General features: G+C 52.9%; 3 protein-coding genes across 3 annotated transcripts; all 3 read right to left on the bottom strand.

The window, feature by feature from the left end:
• Positions 1 to 4,723: 4,723 nt before the first annotated feature.
• On the bottom strand, positions 4,724 to 5,446 carry SMAC4_05686 (uncharacterized protein; the record flags this gene model as incomplete). Its single annotated transcript, XM_003348543.1, has 1 exon — positions 4,724 to 5,446. One exon carries the CDS (start codon positions 5,444 to 5,446, stop codon positions 4,724 to 4,726), a length of 723 nt encoding a protein of 240 aa, XP_003348591.1.
• A 1,493-nt stretch (positions 5,447 to 6,939) lies between these two features.
• SMAC4_05687 (uncharacterized protein) lies at positions 6,940 to 9,820 on the bottom strand. The gene is made up of 2 exons (XM_003348544.2): positions 8,926 to 9,820; positions 6,940 to 8,869 (listed from the first exon to the last, which is right to left on the bottom strand). Exons 1-2 carry the CDS (start codon positions 9,599 to 9,601, stop codon positions 7,566 to 7,568), a joined length of 1,980 nt encoding a protein of 659 aa, XP_003348592.1. The 5' UTR covers positions 9,602 to 9,820; the 3' UTR covers positions 6,940 to 7,565.
• A 1,029-nt stretch (positions 9,821 to 10,849) lies between these two features.
• SMAC4_05688 (uncharacterized protein) lies at positions 10,850 to 12,949 on the bottom strand (the record flags this gene model as incomplete). The annotated part of the gene is made up of 1 exon (XM_003348545.1): positions 10,850 to 12,949. One exon carries the CDS (start codon positions 12,947 to 12,949, stop codon positions 10,850 to 10,852), a length of 2,100 nt encoding a protein of 699 aa, XP_003348593.1.
• Positions 12,950 to 13,596: the final 647 nt, after the last annotated feature.

Raw genomic sequence — 13,596 nt, 5'->3', positions numbered from 1 at the left:
TTGCTTTGTAATAACCCGCTCCCTTCTTGTGCTCTTCTTTGCCACCCGGAGCGTTGTTCGCAGCAACCGCTGCCGCCGCCAATCTGGCCTTCCTTCGCCTCCAGAAGAAGAAAAAGGCCAGAACGACAATGGCAATAACCAAGACGGCGGCGCCGACGCCGATTCTGGCTATTGCGCCGGTGCTCAGGCCTCCTTTCTTTGGGACCGAACCCTCGCCGTCACTGGAGTTGGCTCCTGCTGTGGAGCTGGTGGGCGAAGCAACCCCTGACTGTGTAGGTGTCGTATGCTGAGGGATAGATGTAGTGGGCGTAGTGCTAGTTGTCGTGGTAGGTCCGGACGAGGAAGAAGATAGGGTTGCGAATTCTGCTTCTATCGGTTTGGATACCGTATTATAGGCGGCATAAGGATCCACCTCATCCAGCTTAGTGAACGGTGCATAGTCACTACCCGTGTATGTAACGGAGACCTTCTTGTCAAGCCCAAAGGTGAGAGGGCCGTCGGGCCGTGGCTTGTTTTTGAAGTCTGAAGACGGCGTCCCATGGCAAAGTAGTGTTTGTACTACCGAGGCCGATGCCACATGAACCAACTTCAAAGTCTTTACCTGTCTGCTGTAGCTTAATGGGGACTGTGGCGTTGGGTCCGAGGTACCCTTTCCCATCCAAAACTGAAGAGGCAAGCGTGTCAGCTAATCGTAACCGCCTTTTAAAAAGGAGAGAAAAGGGACCAAACACAGAAGCAACGTCAAGGACAACTTGCGACTTTAATGGAAGGGATTAGAGTAGACTGAGCTGGGAACTTACCTTTCCATATGTTATCCCCAGCAACACGATACGTACTATCCGAACACCAACTTGAGAAGAAGGTAAGGTTTTCGCAGTTGATATATGTTACCAAAATCGTGTTCGCCAGGTAGAACTCTGATTTAAGCTCACTGTAGTAGTCGGTTCCTGGGTAAATGACATCGCACCCTGCGGATGCGACAGATATTGGAAGAGTTGAAACTCAGCACAGCAGAAGCATTAGCTGGAAAAGAGGGTGTCGGCGCGCCATTTCCCCGGATAGTTGTATCTCTGGGCTCGTGGTAATTTTCATCGGTGGACCATGTAGGCGGTCGATACGACTCGATCGGCTCTGGCGACGGACGAGCAGGTGAGATGGGCGACCTGGTGTTGGTGGACGACCGCGAACTTGAGCCGTGGTCGAAGAGAACCTGAGAAGGAGAGAGTACCCAAAACTGCCGGAGAGCAAGGCGAGTCGGAGCAAGCGAGAAGGGGATCCCGATCCGATTAATATAACGGTACCGACATCCCCATCTTACAAGCCTAGCCGCACTGAACTGGACTAGTCCTTGGCCTGGAACAACAGGCAAGCTGCCCAACCATCCACTCTGTTCCATGTCGACCAAGCAATCGACCACAGCAGACCCCATAACAGGCACGCCAGTCTCGCTAGGTCCATTGAAGGCAAGAGGCAAGGATGGAACTGTTCCTGAACCCGTGTCGTCCCCGTCTTCCCGCCTCTCACGTTCGCCGTCGTTGGTGAAGGACCGAAAATCTCGCCACATCACGGAAGCCCACCACCTACACTGTTTATGATACATGGGGAGTTGCATCGGCCCCAAAAGTGACCAGGCCACGATATTGGCCTATAATAGATATTCGTTATCTCTGGAAATTGTAGGATGACCCTCTGACGAGACAAAGAAAGATCTACCTGTTAGCTCTCGTAAAACTCAAGTCAATGGTGGGCGAAGCCTACCTCCCGAAAAGAACAAAGAGATCAAGGTAGCGAACAGAAACAGATGCGAGAGGCCGCCTCAGCTCCAGCAGGTTTCTCCTCCATGGTGTTCCAGAGTTCTCGAACAGGAAAAATTGCTACGGCCCAAGCAATCTCGCGGAAAAGGGAGAGTTGGAGCGGCGGAAATAATCAAAGGGGAAGAAGTGGCAGGTGCCATGCAGAACTTGTAACGACGGCGCGTCTAAATGGGAGTGGTGATGGTTCGGTTGTGCGTTTGATACAGTGTGAATGCCGAAGATTATTTTCGACAATGGAAAATGGTTGAAAAGGGACTGAAAGGATGATTGCTGCCACCACTTGAGATTTGGGCCGTGTTTACCGTGAGATTGTTGCGATCATGATGGTTGGAAAAACAAATGAAAGCAAATGGAAGGAATGATGAGTGTCTATTGCTCGTTCGTTCCTTCCCTGACAATTCGGACGATTGACGGCCTGCGCCGGACCATATCGGGCCGGGCGGGAGTGCACCGGGTGTTCACGGGTTACTTGACCAGACTGCTTCCAGTTGCCCAGTCAGAAGGATGAACAAGATGGATTGAAGAGGAGATACTTGATGCAGGAAATGGTGGAATTTTAATATATACATATTGTCTTATCACGCTAAACTATTTACATAGTCTACCCAGTGGATATGCGGTGCTGCTTCCGTTCTTAGTCGGTGGGAAAAACCGTACCGTAGCCGGATGAAAACCCTCCGCTTCTCTATTGCAACGGCGCCGTGTCGACGCTGTGCCTTCGATGTTTATCTTCCTCTCGATATGACCTCACCGTCATTCCCGAGGCCCGATCTTTGATTCCGCTGCGTGGTCCCCCGACCGTACTCCCGCTCTCCAGAATCAAAGATCAATCTGAACTCCCCAGTAGCTCTTCTGCTTCCTTCGCTTGTTCGATCTTCACTGGCAGCTTGTACTCCTGCAGCCGTCCTAGTCGCAAGGCCCAGCGAAGGATTCGTTCCCGCCCCGCCACTGTCTCGAGTTCGTCGTGGAGTTGTTCAATGTTTGTTGGCCACGTTGGGTCTCCCATTAACCATCCGTATTCCGTTTCCCTACATTCCAAGACAATATGTTCGAACGTCTCCTTCGCTAACCCGCACCGGCAGTACGATGTTGTCACCTCCGGCACTCTTCTCTCGAAGAGGAACGCCCGTAAGCCTATTTTGCCCGTTCTGATTTGCACCAGGAGTGAGCTCATAGCCTTCGAGAGGTAGTGCGGAGATGACTTCTCATCCGTACTGGGCCATGTGTGGTACTGCAGCGTGGTTCCATCGAACCGCGCCCGCGCCTCTGCGGCACTCAGCTTCTTCCTTTTGAATTTTAATATAAATGGAGGATTTGAGGTGACTGTCTTTTTCGTTGCTTGGAGATCAATCAAGGAACCGGCCCGCATCCACATGGCACCGGGGTTCCATCGGGGGGCGTCGCGGCGTCGTCTTGGCTGCTTCGGACCGTGCCTTTCGATCAAAATATAGGAACGCGAAAAGCTTAACCACCTCTTTGTAAAAACTTGCCTTTGTTCTGGCTCCCAAGCAAGAGTGTCGAGAGGTGTCAAGAGGTCAAGGAAGCTCAGGCGTATGCTCCCAATCACCACCCCCTGCCTCTTGCTTTTCCACCGCCTCTAGCTCCGACCGTGGTGCATTTTTCTTGCCGGATATATCTTGCTTTCTCTTTCTTCTTCTCCTCCACCACCAAAACAACTACAGGCCACCAATAACGAGAACCGCAGTAGCCGCAGCAACTCCAATGCGAGATTTGGCCACACCACCTAAACCTTCTCCTCTTTTGGTGCTTGAGGCCTTCTCAGCATCGATTCCCGACGTCGAACCAGTCGGCGACGTGTGATCCTGGTTGGTATATATTCTGGTTGTGCCGGAGCCATCAGTGCTTACAGCATCTGGGGGCGCTTAGATAGCCGTGATTAAAGCTTCCGTGGACGTAGTTGCGCTTGTTATCGTAGACATCGCCAGAAACGCTGTAGTGAGTGAATAGTCGGCCAATCGGATAGTTATCGGGCCCCCGAAGCGTTGTTGAGGCACCAGTTCGAAATGGCCTCCAGACTGCGGAAAATAAGGTTTGGGTGGATTGTTTGTGCCAATGTTGAAGGCGCAGATGTAAGTGTCGTCGTCATCCAATTTCCCCAGATTATTTTCCGTTACTTTGATGGCTTGCGTTCCGTTCGGTCTCGGGACCACATACTTTTTGTGACTTTGAGGGAAAGTCAGCAAATGAAGAGCTCTGATTCTCATAAGCAACTTTTGGATAGCATTAACTCACTGATCTCCCATTCATTTCCTCCTTCGTCGTCTCTCAACGGCTTATACATGCACATCAACACTAACCGCGGCTTGGTCTCGGATCCCGCATAGTCGTATGTAACAATTAGAGTGTCATGGAGAAAGTAGGTTATCCATGTATCTTCATGTGGGAAATACACCGGCCCTACTTCCCGTACTGAATTTTGAGATTGAACTGTTGATGAAAGGGCAATGAACACAATCAAGAAGGAGGATTGCTTGGAAAAATATTGCGGCGTCCTATTTATATTGACTGGATGGTATGAGCAAGTGTACGACGGCTCGCCCAAGCAACCAACTGGTACATCAAGGAAAGTGATGTCAAGGATAGACAAAAGGAGTGACCCAAAGGATCAAGATACAAAAGGCAGCAAAGGCCCTTAACATTGAATATCAGGAGGCTGGACGAACCTGGTCTTGTTTCCATCAAAGAGGAAAAAAGGATCGAGGCATCTAAGACATGACGAGCAAACAAGCAGGGCATGTCCGACGCAGGCCCATGTCTCCATTCACATGTGTTGAATTCTCGTGTTCGTTTCTCGACAATGTTGGGCAACGCCGAAGAATATCCTCTGTCAAATCTTTCGTTTACTATTCTGCCCCCCTTCCAAAATCAACAAATGGAATTCGAAGCGATCAAGCCAGTTCAAACCTTTCCTGACATTTCCCTCCATCAACCTCATTCCGTCCTTCCGCTGCCCCCAGGTCTGACACTTGCGGCTTCTCTTTCTTCTCCGCTTCTATACAGGTACCTTCGAGTTCGTTCCCATACGTCTTGGGGTTGTCTTCCAGCTCCGCTTTGAAGAACGTCATCGATCCTTTCTCTTGCTCTCCCACTCCTCCCTCTCCACCTCCTTTTTCGAAAGCGTTTTTATCGGTAGAAGGATCGGAAGCAACCGCCGCGGTCCCCGTTGATTGACTCTTCCTATGCCTCTGGAACAGCAACGACAGGACAGCAATGATGATGACCCAAGTGGCGCCACCGGCGCCGATACCGGCTATTACGCCGTCACTTAGGCCTCCTCCGTTCTTCTTCGCGTCTGAACTCTCTGCTGTTCCGGTTTCAAACCCTGTCGCTGGGCCAGTGGACGTTGTGGCCGGGGGGAATGTAGAAGAGGCAGTTGCCGATGTACCTGTCGTGGTAGTCGTTTGTGTTGAGAGTGTGACTGACTCGTAGGATTCGTCAACTATCTCTATGGGTTCGTCGGGCCCAAACGTCGTAGTGACAGGGTTATACCGGTGATAGTTGAAAAACTTGAACGGGTAGCCAAATCCAGTACAGTAGTCGTCGCCGCATAAGCCCATCGCCACAAAGCCGCACTCCACTGTTTCTCTCGAATTGTAAGAAGGAAGGTTCATGAGCTGAAAATTCTGGACTGTTCTTGATCCGCTGGAGCTTGGGCCAGTTGGGTCATTGGGCTTTGCGGTCACATTTACTACCGGTAGATGATCAGACCGTTAGAGGAGGAGCCGAGAAGCGGCGTGGTTTTCCAGAAACCAGAAAAGTACATCTTCCTTTCTGACTGCTGGGAGGCAGCCTAGAAATAGTTGCTGGTTTCTTCGACTGACAAACGTGACCAGGGAAAATTTACTTTTCTTGGCGTTGCCTTTATCCCCTGAGGCATAAAACAGAAAGTCCATCACGCCACTGCCGTATGGATGACCTCCCCATGATAGTTCGTCAGATCTCGACCAATAGAGGTCGAGATACCGAATCGTTGTAATGGCCGACCAAGTAACTAGCAGACTGTCCCCTTCGTAATATGTGACCCTTTTTTGTGTTACCTCATCCATGAACATCGGGAACGTAATATTGATGGCTGAGAACGACCCAGCTTGAACGCTTGTTGAGACGACGGCCAACCAAAACAATACATTGGCCAGCCTGAGGCGCGAAAGCAGCCCTTCTGTCATGATTGGTAGGCCAGGGTTGTTGCTAGCGGTCGTTGTTTCGTAATGATTGTCTGTTGCACGTATGTCGGAGGTCCGGTCGAATTTGGCGAGGTCAGAGATGATAAGAGGTGCCGATGAAGCAAAGCGAGCGTGTCAGAGATGGGGAACTCGGCCAGGAACCAGGAGGAAGACCCATATAACGTAGGCCCTACACGGATGAGAAAGGCCCAGGGCTCTTTATAACAGGATCCGGAACCAGGTTTCCAGGAAGAAACACACCGACACGAGCAAACAGAGTCACAATCCAACCAAGTCCCTGTCCTTTACGGCTTCCTACGCACACCTCAGCTAGACCCCAGAACATCCCACGGCAGACGCACGAACAGGTCGATCCGGATAAGGGAAAGGTACCTGTAGGTATGAGCGTGATACACGTATCACGTAAGGCGGAATTTATGCTTGTCCTCCTCTGCTTCTTTCACTTTCCTCCCCTTAAACCCCGAGATTCACGCGACTTGGAAGTGCCTACCGCGGATACCCACTGTACTGTGTATCGCAAGGGTGGCGGGTGAAGGTGGAAGGAGTAAGGCAACCGACGAAGCAGCCAGCCACTCAGCTCAAGCACCCATCCATCTGTTAAGTTCCAACGGTCCCGAATCTCGACGTTGCCTTTAAGCACTACCTGAGAGAATCCCACGAGAGAAGTAATGATCTGAGAAAGTTGTGGCAAGCAATTTGAAATTGATCCAAGGGGTAAGAAGGAAAAGCTCAAATGGAAAGGAAGGAAGCAACCCTAACGCCACGCAGAATTCTGTAACAAGTGAACGGTGTCAGGTATGGTGCGCTTGGTACAGTGTGATGGAAACTTTGCGTTGAGTATGATTGTTGAAAAAGAGGATAATAAGAGGAGGTTATGACGAGAATGGAACTGCTCTAGAAGTAATCCTGAGTGAGCATTTCAAGTCCTTCTTCATTGTTGTCCAGGATGGCAAGGCCGGATACCTTGACTTATGAAACTGGATTGGCTTCAATCCATCACAGACCTGAGGACGGGCCTTTACATTTCTGAGGCAACCAGCAACCAGTAGCAATCATACGAGGAAGTGAGGGTCCAGTGTTTGTGGTAGCTTGAACTCTGAGACAGGGCGACGAAATGAACGGAAGATGTGAGATGTGTATGCACCTATCCTTGCCACAACGGACCCAAGACGGACTGTCGGACGAACATGCATGAAAAAAAGAATTGGAGGAACAAGCGATTCTTCACTTCGTGGCTCATGATCGAACAAGATCAGCCCGTATCCGTCTTTGGCATGTGAGCCGCTTGTTATTTATCGCGAGGATCGGGCCGTTGATGAAAACGCGGGCGAACCACTCCCACGGATGGGAATCTTATTCTACACAATCTTTTCGTCAGCACTAAGCTCTCGTCAAATAACCACAGGGTATGGTGACTGTCAACAAATATCAGCATTGATATCTTCCTCATCACACCTAGGATGTCCGAAACCCAGCTTAGCTGTCCAAAAAATCCCAGTCTCCACTTTTACCATCTTCCCACCCCTTCCTCCCATCCCCTATTACTCTACAACAACCCATCCAAACTGGCCCTAACCTGCAACCCCACCACCCTCGAATAATACCTCGCCAGCGCCAGATTCCCGCCATGGAACCAAAACGCCTCATGCCCGCTCCTGTTCCAGATCCCAATCATCTCGCCTTCCTCATCCCACCCCCACACATCTTTCACCTTGTCGCCCACCTCCTCGTTCCCAAACACCTCCCTGGCCGTCGTCCGCATATTATCATAGCCGGTCGCAAACACGATCTCGTCCGCCTCCAACACGGTCCCATCCTCCATCTTCAGTCCGTTCTCAACAACCTCCGCGATGCCCACCCCGGACTTGACGGCAATCTTGCCCTCGATAATTAGCTTCGACGTGCCAACATCGATGTAATACCCGCCTTGCCGCTGGAGGTACTTGGCGAATAGTCCCGCGCCGTCGACGCCCTTGTCGAGCTTGAACCCAGCCTTATCCAGCCCGGCGAGTAACTCGGCATCGTGCTCGATCGTCAACTTGGTCAGATCCTTCTGCAACGACTTCAACACCTCGCTGGGGTATGACCAGACAAACATATCGGCGTCTTCCACCGCCGGCCCGCCCTCGCTATAGATCGGCCCAATAAGGTACTTGAGCGTGGCCGACGAGGACAGCACAAACGTCGACGAGCGCTGGATCATGGTCACGTCGTACCCGCGCTCGTAAAAGTCCTGGCAGATGTCGTGCGACGAGTTGCACGCGCCCACGACGATGGCCTTCTTGGAGCCGCGCACGGAGAGCGGAGTGGCGGTGGTGAACTGCGAGGAGTGACAGAGCCGGTCTCCCTTGAAGACGCCGCCCGTGATGCCCGGGATGGAGGTCGGCATGTTGGGCTTGCCGGAGCCGCCGGTGCATTGGATGATGTGTTTCGGGAAGACGGTGAGTTCCATGTGTTCCAGTTCTTCTTCTACCACTCCGGGTTCGCCGCCGTCCGCTGGTGGGGCGTGTGAGGTCTTGACGAAGGAGCGGCGGATGACCACCTTCCAGGACTTGCGGGCGCTGTCGTATTCCGAAGAAACGATGGTGGAGCGCAGCCAGATGTTGAGGTCGAGCGCTTTGGCGTATGACTCGAACCAGTCGGCTAGCTTGTCCTTGGGCGTGAAGATGGGCCAGGTGTCGGGGAAGGGAAGGTAGGGCAGGTGGTCGTACCAGACTGGGTCGTGCAGAACTAGCTGGTGGTACCGGTTGCGCCAGTTGTCGCCGATACGCGGGTTGCGGTCGATAATGAGCGAGGAGACGTTGAGCATCTTGAGACGAGCGGCGGCGGTGAGGCCACCTTGGCCACAGCCTGTGATGGCGTTGGTCAGTCGTTAATCAAATCTGAGGGAAACGAAAGGAACATACCGAGAATCAACACATCAGGCTCGTGGTTCGTAAAGTTGATCTCCTCCTGCCTCTTCTGCGCCCAATTCATCCGTCCCGGCTGTCCACCGTGCTCAACGCCCTTTGGCCTGTTGGGTCCCCTCGGTTCTCGCTGATCGCGGTACTCCTCAAGCGTGGTGAACAAGGTCCAGATCTTCCACTCCTCCGTCTTTTCCTCCTGCACCAACCTTACCATACCGCGCCCCTTACCATTCTGGGACGTAAACGTGATGTAGAACTGGATACCCTTCAGTCCATCAACAGGAGCAAACCCGGCGACTTGCGGCTTGCGGAAAGGATGAGATTCGTCGACCTGGATTTGCAGGGGCACTTCTTTGACGTGGGCTTCGGTCTGCAAGAAGTTGCGAATCTTGTCTTTGCCTTTGAGAGTGCGCAGCTTCCAGGTCAGGGCCAGGTGGTCTCGCCAGAAGCCGGGCTGGGACTCGTGGAGGAACAGGTCCGGAACCTTGTCGAAGTGGTTGTTTACCGTGTTGACGACATTGGCGGCGATCTTAGCCACCTCTTCTGGCGTGGGCTCGGTCTTGAAGTGCGCCGGCCAAGGGGCGGGCGGGTGGTTGACGGAGCCGGGCTCGATGCGCTGACTGGACGCGGTGTCAACGAAGTTGATGGCGTCGACGATGGTGTTGGAGTCCCCCATTCCGGTTTGTCTTCTTCTTCTGGTTTGTGTGAGTGTGAGAGTGTGTGACCTTGACCAACGGTGATTATGGAAAATGAGAGTGTCCAGACCAGGCTGCCGTTCTCGGCCGTCGTCCTAGGTCCTGCCGGTACTTATGTACGGATCACCGCCCCCATTTTGTTGTTCCTCAGACGGGACCCCATCTTCCCCCGCTCGCGTCAATCGCCCAGACACGTCGTATTTCTAGTAGTCCTACCTCAGAAGAGAGCTGTTCACGGCGAATCGGGAGTCGAAGCGGCGGATGGAGGTGCAGGAAGAGTGCTGCAGCCACAAGGGTTTCACGGTCTTGGTGTGGTGTACTTGGGGCTAGCTAGCACAGAATCTCGACCCCTCATTTTGTAGTGTATGTGTAATAGGCAGCGGCGGCGGTCTTGGCCCCCGAGTGGCCCCCAGCGTACCCCTCACTTCCGTTGTTGTTTCGCGGGAATGGAATGGAAATGACTTCCATTGAATGAGAAGCTGAACATGTCAATCCTTTGCTCGGATTTCTCCGCTTGTATATCCGTCAGCACACCCAATATTTCATCTTGGTATCGTCAAAATGTCTGGATTCCGTTCGGCTTGTTTTCCTCCCACTGGCCGGTTGGCGGAGGGGGACATCCGGTGCATGTCATGATCGACAGTGGGGGTCCTCTCGTCGGGTCTGGGCATGCAGCCGGTCGTTGTCCTTCGTCGGGATAGTTTCTCAACGTATCCCGTGACCATTGTTGTGTAAAGGTCTGGAGCTTGTTCACTTTTTCTTCTTCAAGAGTCGACGACGTCCAACGGATAACCCAGCAGTGATGGAGTCGAGCTTGGTGCCCAAGACTGTTTGTTGTCTTGGCATAGTGGGCACCGACTAAGATGGCTTCTTACCAGGTTTACGGGTAAATAGCCGTCATATTTGTTAGTGTGATAGCGATGCGACCCACCAAAAGCAGCTTCGAAATCGGGCGCAGGGACGACCGAGTGCTTCACACTGAGCCACAATTCTTCGGACGAGCAAAGACAAACTGTCGATTTTTATTTCTGTTTAAACAGACTAACAAAGCGATTTCGCATACAAGATCTATGGTTACAATCTCGGCCATCCTCTTGTTCCCCATTGGGTGTACCGATTGTCTTCACCCGTACTGGGTGTGACATGTTGGATCATGACTCTGATATCCCTGAATACATCCTGTATGTGACATATCCTCCTCCTTCGACCTGTTGTTTCCCTCCCGTCAGTTAAAGATCCGAGTCATCATCGATTCCATCTTCAAACTCGTCATCCGCGTCATCAAAGTAATCGTCGACAAAATCATACTCACTGTCCGCGCTTCCCACACTTTGCACGCCGTGCATATCGCCATCATCATTCGCTTCCTCCCTTTCCACGCGTTCCCCATCGTCGTCATCGTCATTCACAACTTCCTTTACCTCCACCTCCCCAGGAGGTTTGCCTGCCTCCTGTTCAGCAGCATGCCCCCCTTCCTCCCCTCCTCCTTTCTTGAGCTTCCCAAGCGACTCCCATTCCGATGTCGGCAACGTGCCTTCCCCCATGGTCGGCGCCGGGGTTACTAGCTCCTCATTCTTGACCTCGTCCGTCCTCTTCGTCTCCGGATGAGGCGTCATCCCGGTCCCGGCCTTAGTTCTTTGACCTCCCTGGTCCGGCTTCTGCTCCTCACTCTGCATCCTCGCCGCCCTCTGCCTCCGTCTCATCTCCATGGCAAACAGCTTGTCCGCCCACGTGTTCTGCATCCCAACGTTGAACTCGTTCGTAAACGCCGCCTGCTGCTTGAACCACCCCATCATCACATCCGGCTTCTCGTGCAGATTGACCCATTTGTTGTTGTAACAGACCGGAGAGAACGAATACACCCTGCCGTACTCGCGCGCAATCTCCACTGCCTTCTGCGACCGCTCCTTGCGCGCGTTCTCGTACGCCCAAAGGGCCGCCTCTGCGTCCTCGGTGTTTCGGACCGCTCTCAGCAAATGGGTCAGGACGGCCGCGTCCTCGAGTGCTTGCGCCGCACCATTGCCCGCAAAAGGAAGCGCGGCGTGAGCGGCGTCGCCGGCCATGGCGACGCAGCGGCGGGCGTAGTACGGAGCGTGGTCATGGTCGGCAACGGCCCAGGAAGCGGACGTGTCTTGGGCAACCATGAAGACAATCCTTTGGGCATCGAGGGTGTAGTCTTTGTATTTGTAGGGATTGAGCTGTGATGGCGGTGGGCCCTGTGACACCGTGGGTCTAATGCAAGGCTGGCTGGGGCTCTGATAGGGGGGAGGAGGTACTTGGATTAAGTTGTCGGAATTGGACGAACTGGCGCCATTGGTGTCGGAGAAGATGTCGCCGACAGTGGTGTTGTTAAGAGTTGCCAGCCACAACCACGGCACAATGCCGCCCTGATCATCAGAAGACGACGGGGTGGGAGGGATGGTGGAAGATGAGGCAGGGGCGTAGGAAGGTCCAGAGTAGGGACCGGCGACAGACTCCGGAGGGGCAGCGCCGCGAACGGCTACACCAGCACTCAGCATTTTGCCCTTATTCATAGGGATTATATTGATGTGGCCCCGCGGACCGAGGAGAATCGGTACAGTCCCGCACAACTTCGGGTCAATCCCCCAATGCACGATCGCGTCTTCGGTCGGGATGAGGGTGCGATAGACCTGCCACTTATCTTTGTTCTTTGGCTTTGTGGCAGGGTGATTTTCGCCCAGGAGATAGGACCGCACACTCGAGTGGATGCCGTCACAGCCGATGAGGACGTCGGCGTGGGCGCGGCTGCCGTCCGCAAATGTGATGTGAATGGGGTGGTCATTCGTGGCGGAATCTTCGGCGTAGGGTGCGACCGAATCGGTGGTGGAGCGTTCGCTCCCCTGGTGGGTTTCCCAGATCCTCACAACCTGCTTCGCGAGGCTGATCTTCTCCTTGGGAACCAGGTCAAGGAACCCCTTGAGGAGGTCGGCACGACTGATGGACTTGCGTCCTTTGGCCCGTCCGAGCTCGCCAACCTTGAGGCCCTTGTGTCTCCCGGCTGCCAGGATGACTTCGGTCGCCATCTCCTGATCCTCCTCGCCGATATCCACAGCCTTTTGCTGATAGGCCTTGAAGAGCTTTGGGCTTATGAGGTTCATTGCGGCAATGGCGTTCTTGTGGAGGGACAGCCCGGCCCCCACGTCGCTATACATTTGCGCCTTCTCATAGATGTGAAAGTCTATGTGCTTGTATTCTCCCAGGCCGACTGCGAGGGCAACGCCACAGATGCCGCCGCCGATGATGGCCACCTTAATTGGCCGCTTTTGGCTCGAGGAGCACGCCGACGGTTCAGATGCGAGAGCGTCCATGTTGCATGATGCCCCTGACCTTTTTTGTGGGATGAAGTATATGTTTTGGAAAGAAGGTTGTCGTTCTTGGGTGTGATCAAGTAGATAGAGGGATATGAACTGATGAGCACAAGGACGGTCTATGGTCCGAGACACGGGAAAGCGTATGAACTTCGAAAGGCAATATGAACTGGCCGGAATAAGTGGTTGAGTACCAAGCTCATGTCAATCTCAAAGTTCAAACGGTAGGGTAGTGTTGAGTAACAAGCTCATATGAATATCGAAGTAAAAGAAGTTGAGGTACTCTGAAGAGTCCCAATGGGACAGAAGAAGGAGGTGACGAGTCTGATTATGGTGTTGGTGATGTGTCTGTTGATATTGATTTTGTGATGTGTGACGGGTAGTTGTTAGGAGAAAGGATATCTCTCAAAAAACTAGGTGAGTTTGGCTTCTCTTATATTCCCATACACTACGTCGAAAAAGCATTTAGACCCAGAGCTGTCGGAGCCTTCGCTCCACTTCATCATCGTGCTTCTGCTTGGTCATATGGGATATCCGACCCTGACTTCCTTGACTGCCTTTGCAGCTCGTTCCACAAGTTGGCTCAAGCAGAGTTCGGTTCGGCCGGCTGAATGCAAATCCTATTCGTGCAGAGAAACAGTTGACCT

Source organism: Sordaria macrospora, chromosome 6 (genome assembly GCF_033870435.1).
Source record: "Sordaria macrospora chromosome 6, complete sequence".
Lineage (NCBI taxonomy): Eukaryota > Fungi > Ascomycota > Sordariomycetes > Sordariales > Sordariaceae > Sordaria > Sordaria macrospora.
Note: the sequence above shows the minus strand (reverse complement) of the source record. Positions and strands in the feature narration are given on the sequence as shown.